The sequence below is a fragment of the Daphnia pulicaria genome, chromosome 6, assembly GCF_021234035.1.
Source record: "Daphnia pulicaria isolate SC F1-1A chromosome 6, SC_F0-13Bv2, whole genome shotgun sequence".
NCBI lineage: Eukaryota > Metazoa > Arthropoda > Branchiopoda > Diplostraca > Daphniidae > Daphnia > Daphnia pulicaria.
Window position 1 is genome coordinate 7,998,116 of NC_060918.1, and position 13,583 is coordinate 8,011,698.

At 39.7% G+C, this 13,583-nt stretch overlaps 3 protein-coding genes and 2 long non-coding RNA genes across 9 annotated transcripts in view; 1 reads left to right on the forward strand and 4 right to left on the reverse strand.

Moving 5' to 3' along the window:
* Window positions 1–13,583, reverse strand: part of LOC124342055 (THO complex subunit 2-like) — a 366,722-nt gene that overhangs the window by 186,908 nt on the left and 166,231 nt on the right. The window lies entirely within an intron of this gene.
* LOC124343073 lies at window positions 2,517–3,749 on the forward strand. Of its 2 annotated transcripts, none has more exons than XR_006919117.1 (4): window positions 2,517–2,585; window positions 2,733–3,035; window positions 3,096–3,533; window positions 3,608–3,749. XR_006919117.1 is itself a non-coding variant. In XM_046796194.1 (4 exons), the coding sequence occupies exons 1-3, from the start codon at window positions 2,765–2,767 to the stop codon at window positions 3,355–3,357; spliced, it is 474 nt and encodes a 157-aa protein (XP_046652150.1). In that variant the 5' UTR covers window positions 2,530–2,764; the 3' UTR covers window positions 3,358–3,533; window positions 3,608–3,749. The 2 variants fall into 2 exon arrangements, 1 of the variants encoding a protein (XP_046652150.1); XM_046796194.1 differs by having other exon boundaries at window positions 2,530–3,035; window positions 3,096–3,281; window positions 3,341–3,533.
* Window positions 7,615–8,656, reverse strand: LOC124343107. 3 transcript variants are annotated; one of them, XR_006919165.1, is made up of 3 exons: window positions 8,610–8,656; window positions 8,477–8,545; window positions 7,615–8,404 (listed from the first exon to the last, which is right to left on the reverse strand). It is a non-coding gene; the product is annotated as an uncharacterized LOC124343107 (long non-coding RNA). The 3 variants fall into 3 exon arrangements; XR_006919166.1 differs by having other exon boundaries at window positions 8,459–8,545; XR_006919164.1 differs by lacking the exon at window positions 8,610–8,656 and having other exon boundaries at window positions 7,615–8,159; window positions 8,263–8,404; window positions 8,477–8,585.
* LOC124343112 lies at window positions 9,700–10,183 on the reverse strand. The gene is made up of 3 exons (XR_006919171.1): window positions 10,136–10,183; window positions 9,843–10,063; window positions 9,700–9,767 (listed from the first exon to the last, which is right to left on the reverse strand). It is a non-coding gene; the product is annotated as an uncharacterized LOC124343112 (long non-coding RNA).
* Window positions 10,483–13,047, reverse strand: LOC124343050. Of its 2 annotated transcripts, XM_046796166.1 has the most exons (8): window positions 12,702–13,047; window positions 12,486–12,638; window positions 12,274–12,409; window positions 12,077–12,204; window positions 11,881–12,006; window positions 11,565–11,794; window positions 11,166–11,485; window positions 10,483–10,495 (listed from the first exon to the last, which is right to left on the reverse strand). In XM_046796166.1, exons 1-7 carry the CDS (start codon window positions 12,964–12,966, stop codon window positions 11,189–11,191), a joined length of 1,335 nt encoding a protein of 444 aa, XP_046652122.1. In that variant the 5' UTR covers window positions 12,967–13,047; the 3' UTR covers window positions 10,483–10,495; window positions 11,166–11,188. The 2 variants fall into 2 exon arrangements, with proteins under 2 accessions (XP_046652122.1, XP_046652121.1); XM_046796165.1 differs by lacking the exon at window positions 10,483–10,495 and having other exon boundaries at window positions 10,821–11,485.

Consider the following 13,583-nt stretch of genomic DNA (forward strand, 5'->3'; position numbering starts at 1 on the left):
AGACATAGAGTTCCAGATTTAGCTGCATGTTACCAGTCATGAGCTTTATGTATAGTTTTATGTCACCAGAAATTAGCTACGAAGACAGCTGATGTAACCAGACATTAGCTATAAATAACAGTTTAGTTGCATGTGACCAGACATGAGCTACGAGTTAAGTTGCATGTAACCAGTCATGAGCTTCAGGTAGAAATCGCATGTAACCAGTCATGAGCTTCAGTTAAAGCTGCATGCTGTAACCAGTCATGAGTCTTATGTATCACGGCCAGGTAACTAGAAATTAGCCTCAGGCTTAGCTGCATGTAACCAGACATGAGCTCCAGGAAAGCTGCATGTAACCAGTCATGAGCTTAATTCACAGTGTTATGTAACCAGAAATTAGCTACGAAAACAGCTACACGTAACTAGCAAGAAATACCAGTAGGACTATAGTTGCAAGTAATCGCACATGGATAACAAGTAGAGCTGCATGTAATCAGACATGAGCTTCATGTTTAGCTTCAGGTAACCGACCATGACCTGACATGACATTCAGGTATAGCTGCAACCAGACATGAGCTTCAGTTATAGCTGCGTGTTACGAGACAGGAGCTTCAGCCTTCAAGTATAGATGTATATTACTAAACATGAGCTTCTGGTATAGCTGATACATATGAGCTTCAGGTATAGCTGCTAGTAACCAGACATGAACTTTAGGTAAAGCTGTATGTAACCAGGCATGAACTTCAGGTGTAGCTACATAGCTACATGTAGCTACAGCTACATGTGCCAGACACGAGAGCTACAATTTTGCAGAAAATCAATTCCTTGACAAGACTATTGATGATTCAGTCAGTGAGGCTTTGATAATAAGGTTTAGTAATTTTGTTTTTGTATTTCATCAAAACTTGATTTAAAGAATTTTTGCCGATCTTTCCGCATCACTGTTCTGTGAATCTCATATATGTCACCAAGGTTCTTAATATTATCGATTAAGCCATTATTTACCTCTTACTCCCTTGACTTAAATTAAGATTATGCAACCTCTATATTTTTATAGAAAATGTTATAAAAGCAAATTAACAAATTCATCTTTGTTTTCGTGATAAAAATTCAATTCCTGGTCTTTTATCACAGAAAAATAAATGTTATAATCTTAAGGCAGCTGTATGCATCCAGACATGAGATACGAGTTTATTTGCATGTAACCAGACATGAACTACAAGTATAGCCTTGAGTATAGCTGCATGTAACCAGTCATGAGCTTCAGGTATAGTTGCCTTCAGTGGCATATGCAACTAGAAACGAGCTTCACAGATACGTAACTAGACAGTAGCTACCAGTATAGTTGCATTTAACCAGCCACGGACAACAAAAGCTGCATGTTACCAGACATGAAAATCAGCAATAGCGGATACATGTAACCAGTCATGAGCTTCGTATACAGCTACTGCATATGTAAACAAACATAAGCTTCAGGTATAAGCTGCAACAAGCTATGTGTATATTTGCATGCAACCAGACATGAACTATACCTGTAAGAAAAAATAAGTTCCATTGCTTGCCATTTTTAATTCAGAGTGGTCAGGGTGTTAAAACACCCGCTTGCTTGGAACCTATTTATCTGAAAGAAAATAGTTCCGTAATTACACAGTGGCTGTGTAATTACGTGTATTACATTAATGAATGTAATAGATTAATGTATTACATTAATGAATGTAATAGAAAAGTAAACTTTTCATTAAGTGTAATCACTATTGAAAAGTAACTACTTTTCTATGGAGTGAATGGTTGTAAACCATCCGGCAACGGTGTTGCCTAGCAGACAACCATTCACAAGCAAGAAACAGTAGGGAAAAGTCATGTGAAATTTCACTCAGTGTAAGTTTCACATAACTACCCACCCACCCACCCTGCAGAAAGTTCGGAAAACACGGAATTTTCCAGAGAGCGAATAGGGCGACACCCTCTTTTAGGAGGGTTTATTTATCTGAAAGAAAATAGTACCAAATACGGAACACAAATCAAAGTAGCAAGGGTGCTAATAAAACACCCGCTTGCTTAAGAGTTAAATGTTCGGGGTACAAAAGCACACGTTTTCTTAGACAGAGTGGTTAGGATGCTGAAACACCCGCTTCAGAGCTATATACTCCCGAGGAGTCTATAGCTCTGCCCGCTTGTTTGGAACCACAGTGTTACCAGAGTTGAGCCGGGTCAGAAGCGGCTTCGTCTTATGGTTCCCCGCCATTTGCCCTTATCTTGGCCTCTAATACCTCCCTTATACCTATGGTTCCAAAACCATCCGCGAGTGGCGCCCTAGGAACTAAAAAATCAAAATAGCCGAGTGCTAATAAAACACCCGCTTGCTTAAGAGTGTTCGGGTTGCAAAAGCACACGCTTGCTTAGACAGAGTGGTCAGGGTGTTAAAACACCCGCTTGCTTGGAACCTATTTATCTGAAAGAAAATAGTTCCGTAATTACACAGTGGCTGTGTAATTACGTGTATTACATTAATGAATGTAATAGATTAATGTATTACCACGATGTATCAGGAGAGGTGGGGAAACGCAGTAGGGCGCCCCCTCTGAAAACTGGGCCAACTTTCGGTAATCATTCACACTTCTGCCGCTAGGTTCTCTAGTGTTAGTGGCCCTGAAATTGGGCGCGAATTATCAGAAGTAAAGCGTCTGCCTTTGTTGATAGTAGATTTTCCATTTCGTTGTTTCGTTTTATAATTTCGTTCTTTAACTTAGGGTGATGTGTTTTTGATAAATCGTGTTGCGAAATGGTGAAGTGTTTCGTGGTTGGATGTTCTACGGGATACAAATCAGCAAAAGAAAATGATGCTAAGGTATTTAAACCACCCAAAGAAGAAAAAGGCAATTCATTTTATGGGGAAAGAATCTTGAAAGAAGTGACAGAAAATTTTCAAGAAAAGATCATGTTTGTTCTAGACATTTTAAAGAAGAAATTCATCATCAAGAACTCTGTAAATGGTGGTGCCCCATTGAGTCGTTGGAAATTGAGAGATGATGCCATACCAACTCTTGTTCTTGGTCAGTTTTGCTTTATAAATAATTCCTGTATGATTCATGAACTGATTTTAAATTATGCAGGTTACAAAGATGGGGTAGCCCCAAACAAAAAGTATCGGAAAAAAACCACCTCTCCATTTTCAAATAATGGATGCCATAAACAACCAGAAGAGAAAATTGATGGTCGAACAACATCTGATGTGAACAGTGCTGAAGTCACTCTTGCTGGAGAGAATGGTCTGGAACACACAACCCAAGGAACAAGAGGTGAAAATTTAAAAAAAAAACTAAAGCTAAACCTGTATCAAGGAAAATGCTAATTTCAGATCCCGTTTCTGCCTAAGACTGTTATCTGGTAAAGGTAATATGTTTTACTTGTGTGAACATCTCGAAAAGATTCACTTGGAGTATATGTCAAGGCAAACAGTAATTGAAAGAATGTCCGCAAGAAAGAAGAAAACTGAAATGAAATCAAAAGTGCTGAAACAAAAAATTCAACGGAAAGAACTTGTTGTCAAGGTACACTATTAAAATTTTTAATTATTTACAAATTTCGTTCTTCTTCATTTAACAGTTTTTCTTCATTTAATCAGTTTCTTGGGCTTAACGACCAGGTATATATATCATGCTCCCAATTACTATTCCCCTCTATGACGAGTACGTTTGTTAGATTCCCAAATGTTAACTATTTTTCTACCAATGACCAATAATAACGACAACTCTACTTATTTTTTTAAATTTCTTTGATTGCAATCAATAAATTGTAATTGATTTTACGTTACAAACTAGCATGGTGTTAATTTTATTTTTACTGAACTAAAACACCCTTAAACCGCGGTGCTTTATCCACAATGGTTAAACTTCGCGCCAGATTTCAGGGCCACTAACACTAGAGAACCTAGCGGCAGAAGTGAGAATGATTACCGAAAGTTGGCCCAGTTTTTTCCTCTCGCGTTCGCCCACCTCTCCTGATACATCGTGGTATTACATTAATGAATGTAATAGAAAAGTAAACTTTTCATTAAGTGTAATCACTATTGAAAAATTATTAATAATATAGCCATCACTAAACTGTATACAGGCCTACCTGTACTGACTGCTGGGGAGAGAAGGAGCAATCAGCGTTACCCAATAAATCTATCTCTCATCCGTATTGGGCGTTGTCCGCGCATAGAGCATTCCAAAAATATAGAAAATGAGAAAATGGGTCTATTGTACGACAATAAACCTAAGGTTTTTTCTTGGTTTTTATTTCCCTGAAACATGCAAGAAAAGAAGCAGGTGGGCTCTGTGTATCATTCCGCCTCCACACATTTCCTCTTCTGGTTTTTATTTTTGTTTCGAAAGAGAGAGAGAGAGAGAAATTAAGCAGCAGCAACTGGGGAAAACACATAAAAGGGAGAAGTGAGCAGTTGCTGGTCGTTCTCTTCTCATCTATACTAGCCATCCAGCCCCCTTCCGTCAATATGTTTTGAAAAAGGAATAGGAGCAATATAGGGGAGACTGACTGCTGCACTTTGCTCTGGTAAGGGAGAAAAAAGAACAGGGTGGAGGTCGTCAGCTATAGCGCCATATAAAGTCCTTTTATTTTCTCACTTTTTCTCTTGTACACTACACTTCTTCCTTTATATTTCTCCTTCTTTTCCTTCAACTTCTTTCCCCTATAGCCACCTAATACTCTGCTAATACTATATAACCTTTTTCTTCGCTTCTTTTCTTCGCGTCGCATCTTCTTGATAAGATGCGAAGATGATGACCGTTGAGCGGTATAACCGGGTATAACGTTGCAACGTGCACATATTATAAGTGCACATCGCAATGTGAATTTAATCGAATGCGACAAGTGTCCGAGATCCAGATATCCGACTGTGTCCTCCCTCACTCTTGAAATATTATGAAATCAAATAGATCAAAGATAAAGAAACATCGCATAAAAGAAAAGGCGAGAGGAAAAAAAAGCATATCTCCTATCAACATGCACCCAAGCCGGGGGGAAGCTTAGACGGTTAAAGAAATAAAAGATCGCAAGAAAAAGAAATGAATGAAAATGGGAAAAAAATTACCCCCATCATGTGAAATTTCGCATCAGTGACCACAACGGGGTGGCGGTTTGCCATCTACTCGTTGCGCAAAAACTCGACGTCGGTTGTGAATTATTATATGATTGTGATTAAAATGCTGTTGTGCATAGACCTATATAGGCCTTAAATATGCAAAAGCCCAACGGTCCTACTCCTTTCTGCGCTAGTGCGCGTTATAGGTATAATAATTAACCTCAGCGTCTGACCTATAAGGTGGGCCAGCATATTATATGAAGTGGCAGCAAATGTACGCAGCATAACATGGTTTCGAGGGGTTGGCAACTACTCGAAAGGGTGTACGAGAGGCTAAATCTTGGCTTAAGATTCAAAGATTTTGGCTTAGATTCAAACGTTGGTCTTAGATTCAAAAAGCTTGGGTATTTCACCTGAAAACGAACGTTTTTCTCTAATTAGCCGGTACCAATGGCACAATAACCCAATTAAGTTTGAATTTCTCTATCTCAACTGCAAAATCTAGGATTTTGACTGAATTCTTTGATTAATCAAATTCGGCGAATCCAAAACCCTACCTAAGCTCTTGGGCAAAAGATCTGATGCTTTTATATCCAAAATTTTTGGTTTTTATTTGGTCCCCTTGCTGCCAATGGTGTGTAATACAATCCGCGAGAGATAGCGGTTGCCTTCCCAATATATATAGGCCTAAGTGAACTGTTGCCCGTCCTGTGTGGTCTACTGATTTGTTGGATGCGATTTCTGGTGAATGCCAAGCGGCAGACACAACACACGGGCAGTCAGCAGTCATTTCATTTCGGACAAGTGTAGTTGGCGTATGATGTTGAATTCATAAAGAAAAAAACTAAAAAAAGCGCAGAATTGTCTGTGGCACGTGGGCTGGTACGATGCATGGTGTGGCCGTCTCGTCGTTCAGTCGGTCCACTCCGATTGCATGCGGTGGGTGAAATAAAATTTTGTTTGTTTTGTTTGTTTTTTTCTCCCGAGAAAAATGTTGATGCCCTTGCTATTTGGTTCCCATTACGAGACGGGATAAGAGTCTGAGTCTCCCATTCTCGTCAACGTCGTCGTGTTCATTTCCGAGAAAAAGAGTCCCGCACCTGAAGCGACTTCAGCCAGAAAAAAAAACTTTCCTCATTTTTTCTGGATTGTAATTCAAGAACGTTGAACCGCGCGGAAGCACGCATTGTCTATAGGCCTATGCCTTTATAAATTTATATTAGAATATACATTATCATCAAATTCATCAAATTTCAAGAGCGTCCAGCTCTGCTCTGATGTGGTTGCCAATCAGAAGCAGATATGGCTATAGTATGGTCAAAAGAATTCCTTTCCATATAGTAAATACATTTGGGCAATAACCTGTGTCATCCTGATGTGAGGTGACTGACCTGACAATTCACAAACAGCCTATCTTTCATGTCTCCCTTTAGAGTTCAGCGACTTTTTGTTTGGGAATGGTATTGGAGACAATGAGACAATCTATTTTGGCCGATTTCCGTCGATTTCTTCCTGGGAACATAACTTCTTTCTATTTCAATACGCCTGTCTTATCCAAGGTCTTATCTTCTTCAACATTTCTACATGTGCAGTATGCAATTTATAGAAAATAGGCCTATATACAATGTATACATAAAGTGCACCAATGCACCATATTTGTCTTAAATAGTAATTTGATTTTTTTTTTATATTGGCTATGCTGGATATCCATATTTTTTAATTTCTTTAGCCCACATGCAATTATGAGAATTTATAAAAAAATGAGCTGTATTAATTTTTTTGTTTTTATCGGTTTTTATTCTCCAGAGATGAAACATAATTGCAAACTTTTGAAAGTGTTTTCAACTTTAAGATCTTTCCACGCGACACAGAAACAACGATGTCCATGTTCAAAACACATATAAAATAAGACAGAAAAAGCAAGCGACTTGGATTTCTCAATCTTCCTCCAATGGCAAGTCTCATTCCATACGGTAAACAGCGCTCAGTAGCATTTTGTCACAATGTTTTTAATTAAAATCACTTATTTTTCAAGGTAAAGCCCTATGATTGGGTTGTTGCTGTTTACATTTGTTATTGCTGTCGCACTTGGTGATGAACCGGTGGAACCCGACCTACAACCCTGGAGAGGCACCGGCCTAAATCTTATTACGAGGTCGCCTCAAAGTGAGATGGATTTACCTCCAAATGATATTCATTCGAGGCGCAGAAAGACGATCAAAGTGCTGCTGGGTGATGAGCCTTAAAAGAATATATATATCAAACAAATATACAGATTTTGTCTTCCTTACCTTTCGTCTTACCGTCAACCGTACTACCGCTGATCGTACGTGAGAGGTGCTTATTAAGTTATTATCCTTATTCCTTCGGAGGCATCTTCGGATATCCGTATTATGGTGCTGGATACGGCTATGGCGATTACGGAGAGGAGGCTTTGGTGGTTATGGAGGGGGCTATGGCGACGACGATATAGGAATCGATTCAGATTATTAATTAATTTTGTCCAAAGAAATCGCTCACAATTAAAAATAAATTTCAAATTTTTCCGCCAAAAACTTTTATTCTTTGTTCAGGATCAGTCACGATAAATTTTACATTCTTGATTAAAAAACAAAATAAGGTGAGAAACGTACTGAACAGAAGAGTAAATAAAAATCCGCGGCTTATTTCAGTCCAACGCACCCAGAGTCCCAGACCATCTTCAAATCTTCAACAGTGGTTTTAAAATGTGAATCCACAACGACACTGGTAAACTACGATTATTTAATCGTTCTTGCACTTCAGCTTCTTCCAAATGAGATACGTACTCTGGAAACGGCTACCGGGCGTAAGTGGCGTGATCCACACGTCTGACAGTTCAGCGAAGTGGCCGTTTCGTCGCTGTCCTCGTCAGCACTGCCGACGGCTTCGCGAAGTTTCCAACTCGAGCGGAGATCGCTGCTCAATTTCCTCTTCTTCTTGGCCGTTTTCTGGGTCAGCTGGACGACCGAGTAATGCTCCAAATAGGCTGGATAGCTTTAACTGTTTTCGTCTTGCTTCGGGTATCGCACTGGGAAAGCAACCGGTCGTGTTTCTCGATCCTGCCAGTTGGCTGGCAGGGTTGGTTTATGGCATGTGGGCATCGCATTACAATATACAGTAAGACTTCTTTTTTTTTAATAAAAGGAGCCTTCAAAATATGTTTAGGGCTATACCACGATATCTTCAAGAATCCAAGGGTATTATTTGATGAAAAAAAGCTCTCGGCTGAGCGGAAGACTGGAAATGGACGAATGGTCGTTGTTGATGACTTGCTCCAATTGCGGATTGAAATTCTGTTCCGGAATGTTAGTCCACCTTGTATAAAAACACAATTCCTTTAGCTTTATTTGCATTTGAAATTAATTTTACGATTATTTTAATACGAACACCAGATGATGTTTGGTCGAGCCTTGGGCATCCTTCATGTCAAATGTGATCGGTTCCATCTGGAGAAATCTAAAAAAGAAACGAAAATGTTTTATTAGCTCATCAGCAGATTCCAATACAGAATTTATAAAACCTCGAAATGGCGTTTTTCCTCGTTGTTGTGTTCCATATAATTCTTGGCGTGGAAAAAATCGAAAAAAACTCTCCACAATACCTAATCATTTGCAGAAAAAAAGAGAAACTCAGCAGTTTCATTGTAAATAATAATATTTTACAGAAACTCGAGAACGTATACCTCCTTCAGAAAACTGGTTTCTATCCACTTTCCTTCCGGCAGGTTGGTGACGCGTCGGATCGAATTTCTTGCTGGCTGGGAGGCAAGAGGCGAGCGGAGACGAATAAATGAACGAGACACTATACAAAAATATATAGTAATAATATACAAAAATGAACGCCCAATCTTCGTCCTTCATTTGGTTGGCGTTTTTGGGACTGCGAATTCGACGCCGTTGAGTTCGTATAAACTCCGTTCCATCGTTCGTAGGCCCAATACTGATCCAATTCAAGTCGTAGTAAATTATAAGCGCGTAGCCTATGGTTGACGGCTCCCAAGTTGTCGTGGAGTACGACGAAGCGAAGAGCGTGCAGGTTGCCCTTTCTTGGTCAGATGTCGATTCAGTTGCTGGACGGGTAAATCTTGGTGAAGGAAACATCTCAGCTCTTGGATAAATTGTTAAAACTCTTAAATCGCTAGAGAAAAAATTTAACACTTTTCCGCACTTTTAATAAGGCCCAGTCGGAGCGGGGCTATGGAGGAGGCCGTAGCGTTTCTACCGTGAAACTGTGGCGCAGAGGAATAAGCAAAACCACGGCATCTTCTGCATGATCGTCTTCTGCACATCGGTCTCTCGCCAACCAGCAGCTCCACACCATACGAACAAAATACTCTATTTATTAATCAATAAAATCAATTTGTGTTCTTGAAAGAAATTTTTGTTAGAAAATTCAGAATTTTTTCCTGAAACACGAACTGTTTTCGCAGACTAGCAGATAATCTCCCGTGGAATCACAGATGACGCAACTCACCTGTCAGAAAGGAATCAAGAAATAATCTTTACTATAAACAAAGCATGAATAACAGGGGAAAAGAATTATTTAGCGCTCTTAATTAATTTAGGAAAAATAATCACCTTGCATTCGCGATTGCACCGGATTGCGCAGACTTCCACATGACAGCCGAGACAGAAGTAATCCATGTCTAAAGTTCCGGCCTTGATCCTGTCCACCATGGCTGTTGTAACAAGATGTTGGCGTGTTGAGTTCTCACACAACAATAAAAGATACAATTTCATAGACGAAGATTTACCAATGTCGCAATCCCGCGTGCCGTAAGTGAGATCATCTTCTTTGGAATTGTTTTTCTTCTTTTCCTTCTTGTTGTTGCTGCGTTGCTGCCCTGGCACACTGACAGGCGATTCTCCTTTTTTTCGTTGGTGATCCTCTTCAACTTGGTGTTTTGGTGCGTGTTAGTGTCTTTTATCCGGTCCATGGAACGTTTCAGCCATTTCGGGAACTCGTCCAAGACCACTGGAATTATTTTTCAGAAATATGTGTTGATAGGGGTAATTAAGGTTAACGTAATCATAGAAAAATAATTACCATCTCGACTGTTGTTGCTCTTTGACGACGCTAAGGTTTTGATGGCCCATGTCTTATTTTGTCAACCGTGCCTTTAACCATGCGTATGGAGAGATGGTTGCCAGTCTCCATGTTACATTTCCCATAACGGGTCGTCCGCTCATTTTACTAAAAGATCAAGTTGAATGTCCATCCATATGCCGCAACAGCCTAGATGGCGTTGATTCAAAGCGGCCTCCTTATCATGTCCATACAAATGTCGTTAAAAAGTAGCTTCCCGTCGAATCCCCTTATGTCGGCCTTATGGGAAATTTAACATGGTCATTTGGCATTTGGCAACCATCTCTCCATACCCCTGCTTTAACTAATTTCGGTTGATCTCTGTTATAGGCGAGTGTCTGGGGATAAAAAATAAATAAAATATGTTTGATGTCAAGAATTGCCAATAAAAATGTGTAGTCGTATTTAATCCGCAGGGCTTCCAAGACTCCTCTTTCATAGAGGCTGTTAAGCTTGAGTTAAAAGTAGCTGAGCAGCCCTGGTACCTCCACCCCCCATTGCACCATGTTAAAACATTTCCACTCCTCCTCCCGAATTTTCTCTGATTTATGCAGCGAAAGCGAATATCGGGTAAAGAAAATGGAAAAAGAGATAAATATCATTATATACAGTACAACATTTCCATTTTATAAGCGCCATTCATGTTTTCTACAAACGATTTTGAAAATGAAATCAGTGATGGGGCTGATTGGTGTTGGTGATTGGCCAACCTGCGGCCGATTATTGAAAGAGCGACGGGTTATCATTCGGGAGAAATAGAGTTCTTCGAATTCTAATATTACTACTGCCGACTACTGCTGTGTCTAATGCATTTTTTTTTTCACAACAAAATATTTATAGAAAACATAATTCAATCAAAAAATGCGAATAGTTAGGCGACGGATTAATGAATAACTGGTTTATTATAAATTGCAGTTATTGGCTTTAAAATGTTTTTTGAAGAACAGTACAAACTTACGGTATTATTTTTGGTTTTAATAACATTAGAAACGAAGTAGCCTATACTCTTTTCGGTTATATGGAAGTGCATGGCTGTTGGATGTAGCTGAGGCAAAATCCTCGATTATTAAATTGTGGTTGAACGTTTGTGACCGAAGTTGGTACAATGGCCTCGAAACCGTCAAAGTGAACAGTCACTCGGAAAGGTCGCACGCTGGATATGACGGTCCCGCTAGTAGCCTGAACCACCGATGCAAATGCATCACCACACAAGCGATCTTGACATACAGAATTACCGCGCTGAATGGCTCTCCCAGTGTCGGAAGCACAAGGAATAGTTAACCAATCAGAGTTGCAAGTAGTTGATCCTACCTGTAATTGATAGAACACATTCCATACATTCATTCAATGCTGTCGTTTTTGAAAATCCCATGTTCAATAATTAACTCACCAGTGCTCCGATCGGTGTTCCCACAGCAGTAGCTGAACCTCCAGTAGGACCAGTGATGGAATAAACTCCGCCATTGCATACACTGTAGGCGATGCTGCAAAAATTGCTTTCAGTGCGGATACATATTGTGTAATCTTGGTTGGAAAGTTGTCGGCCGGAAGTTCCATCGTAGTTGAAAGACTGAATTGTACCCGACACGCCGGTAAAGTATTGCACGCAACTATTTGGAGCTTATATTCGAGAAATATTTTTGTCATTAAGTCTTGTTTCAAATAGTGGAGAGATTTTATTTGTATTCATTTCAAGTATACGTCACCTCTCGAGATGGAATCGCAATTCATCTGCGTCACTTTTATTCTCCACTGGCGAGAAAATCCGGTTCCACTGGTAACCACTGTCAATGTGATTGGACTATTCCCGAGTAATCCAGTTTCCACGTACACTAAAAAAAAGATTTTTCACTCGTTTAAGTACAAACTAAATAACTTCTTTTATTTTTAAAACTCTTATACTGTGCTGTCCGTTGTTTGTTCCGCAAATAGACGGAACACGACTTCCGCCTGTGACAATAAATTGATCTCGGTTGCAATTGCTGTCATTTGTTTCTGGTTGCACCAACATCATGACAACAAAATCAAGTCTAAAAATGGATATTATATTAAATTAGCAATCAACTGTTGATTTTTATAGATATAGTATCATTATTTACCTTAACTGGCATACGTTGCTTGATGCCTTGTTCACAGTTAGCTGACAGGATCCTGTAGCATCGTAGCTGGAAGGATAATTCAGATTGGAAAAATAGGAAGAATTCTGGTTGGTTGTTTGGCCACAGGTGAAAGAAACTAATTTAGTAAATGTTATGTCAATAAAAGCTTTTTATGCTGGGTTCATTAAAATTTGATAAATGGTTAGACGAACAAGTGCAACAGACGCCAAATCCACCAGCGCAGGATCCGCTGGCGACACCACCTCTAGCGCTGCACTCGGATGCGGAGTAGCAGGTACCATTTTCGTTTGATGATGTCGTGCAGTCGTCGTTGGCGAATTTCACGACAGTAAACAGTGAAAAGACTATATCGAGATTCAAGAATTAGTTGACGCATGTACATTCTCCGTCTTTGTTGAGGATATTACATTTTCCCTCGCGTGATCCGCTGTTTTCCACACCGGTTTCAACAGCATTAGCGGCCGCAGCGATGGTTTCGTTGTTGATGGCAGACCTTTTTGATTGGGTGTCCAATACCTTGTGACGCCAGTGCTTACCGAAAACGCCTCTTGCCGGAGCAGCTAGCTGCTTTTCGTCGATTTCCTCCTCATCATAACTACGGTCTCGTTGGCAGTAGACACAACTGCTGATGAGCACACAATATAATAAGACTGCTAGCCGTCTTTGCTGCATTTCAGTTAGGAGAAAAACTTGCAGCGGAAGAACCTTGTGAAACGTCCTTCTTCACGAAAAAGACGGCTGAAGATTCGACTTGGAAATCCAACACCCGGGCTTTTATACGTGGGAAGTTCACCTCCTTTTAGTTCAGTAAGATGGGCGATGTCTTTCTTCGGTGTTCACGTGAGCGTTACGCCTTCACTGAGGACTTCCTTGTTGCTACATATATCATGTCATTTTAACTGTATTTCCATGCTTGATTGCAGTTTTTATTATTTGTATTAGTCGGCATTAGTGTTTTGAAATACAAGCAATGTTTAATGTAAAAAGAAAAATGAAGTGTGATTGAAATTTCTATTGGGTTCGATTGGGTTGTGTTAGCACAAACCAGTCAAATAATCTGCTCAGCCACCTTTAGCCAAACAAATTTTAATTATGTAAATAACAATGCGAATATTTGTCTTAAGCGCTATGTTAAGATGCGGCCCATAAAGATCATGAGCTGTTTAACTCATAAACTGGAATGTGAAATAAAATAAATGAAGGATATTTACGTACATTTACGTTAAAATAAAGAGACGCTGTAAGTCGGACGGAATGTGATGTTTTAGGGATATCAAACGGAGATGTGA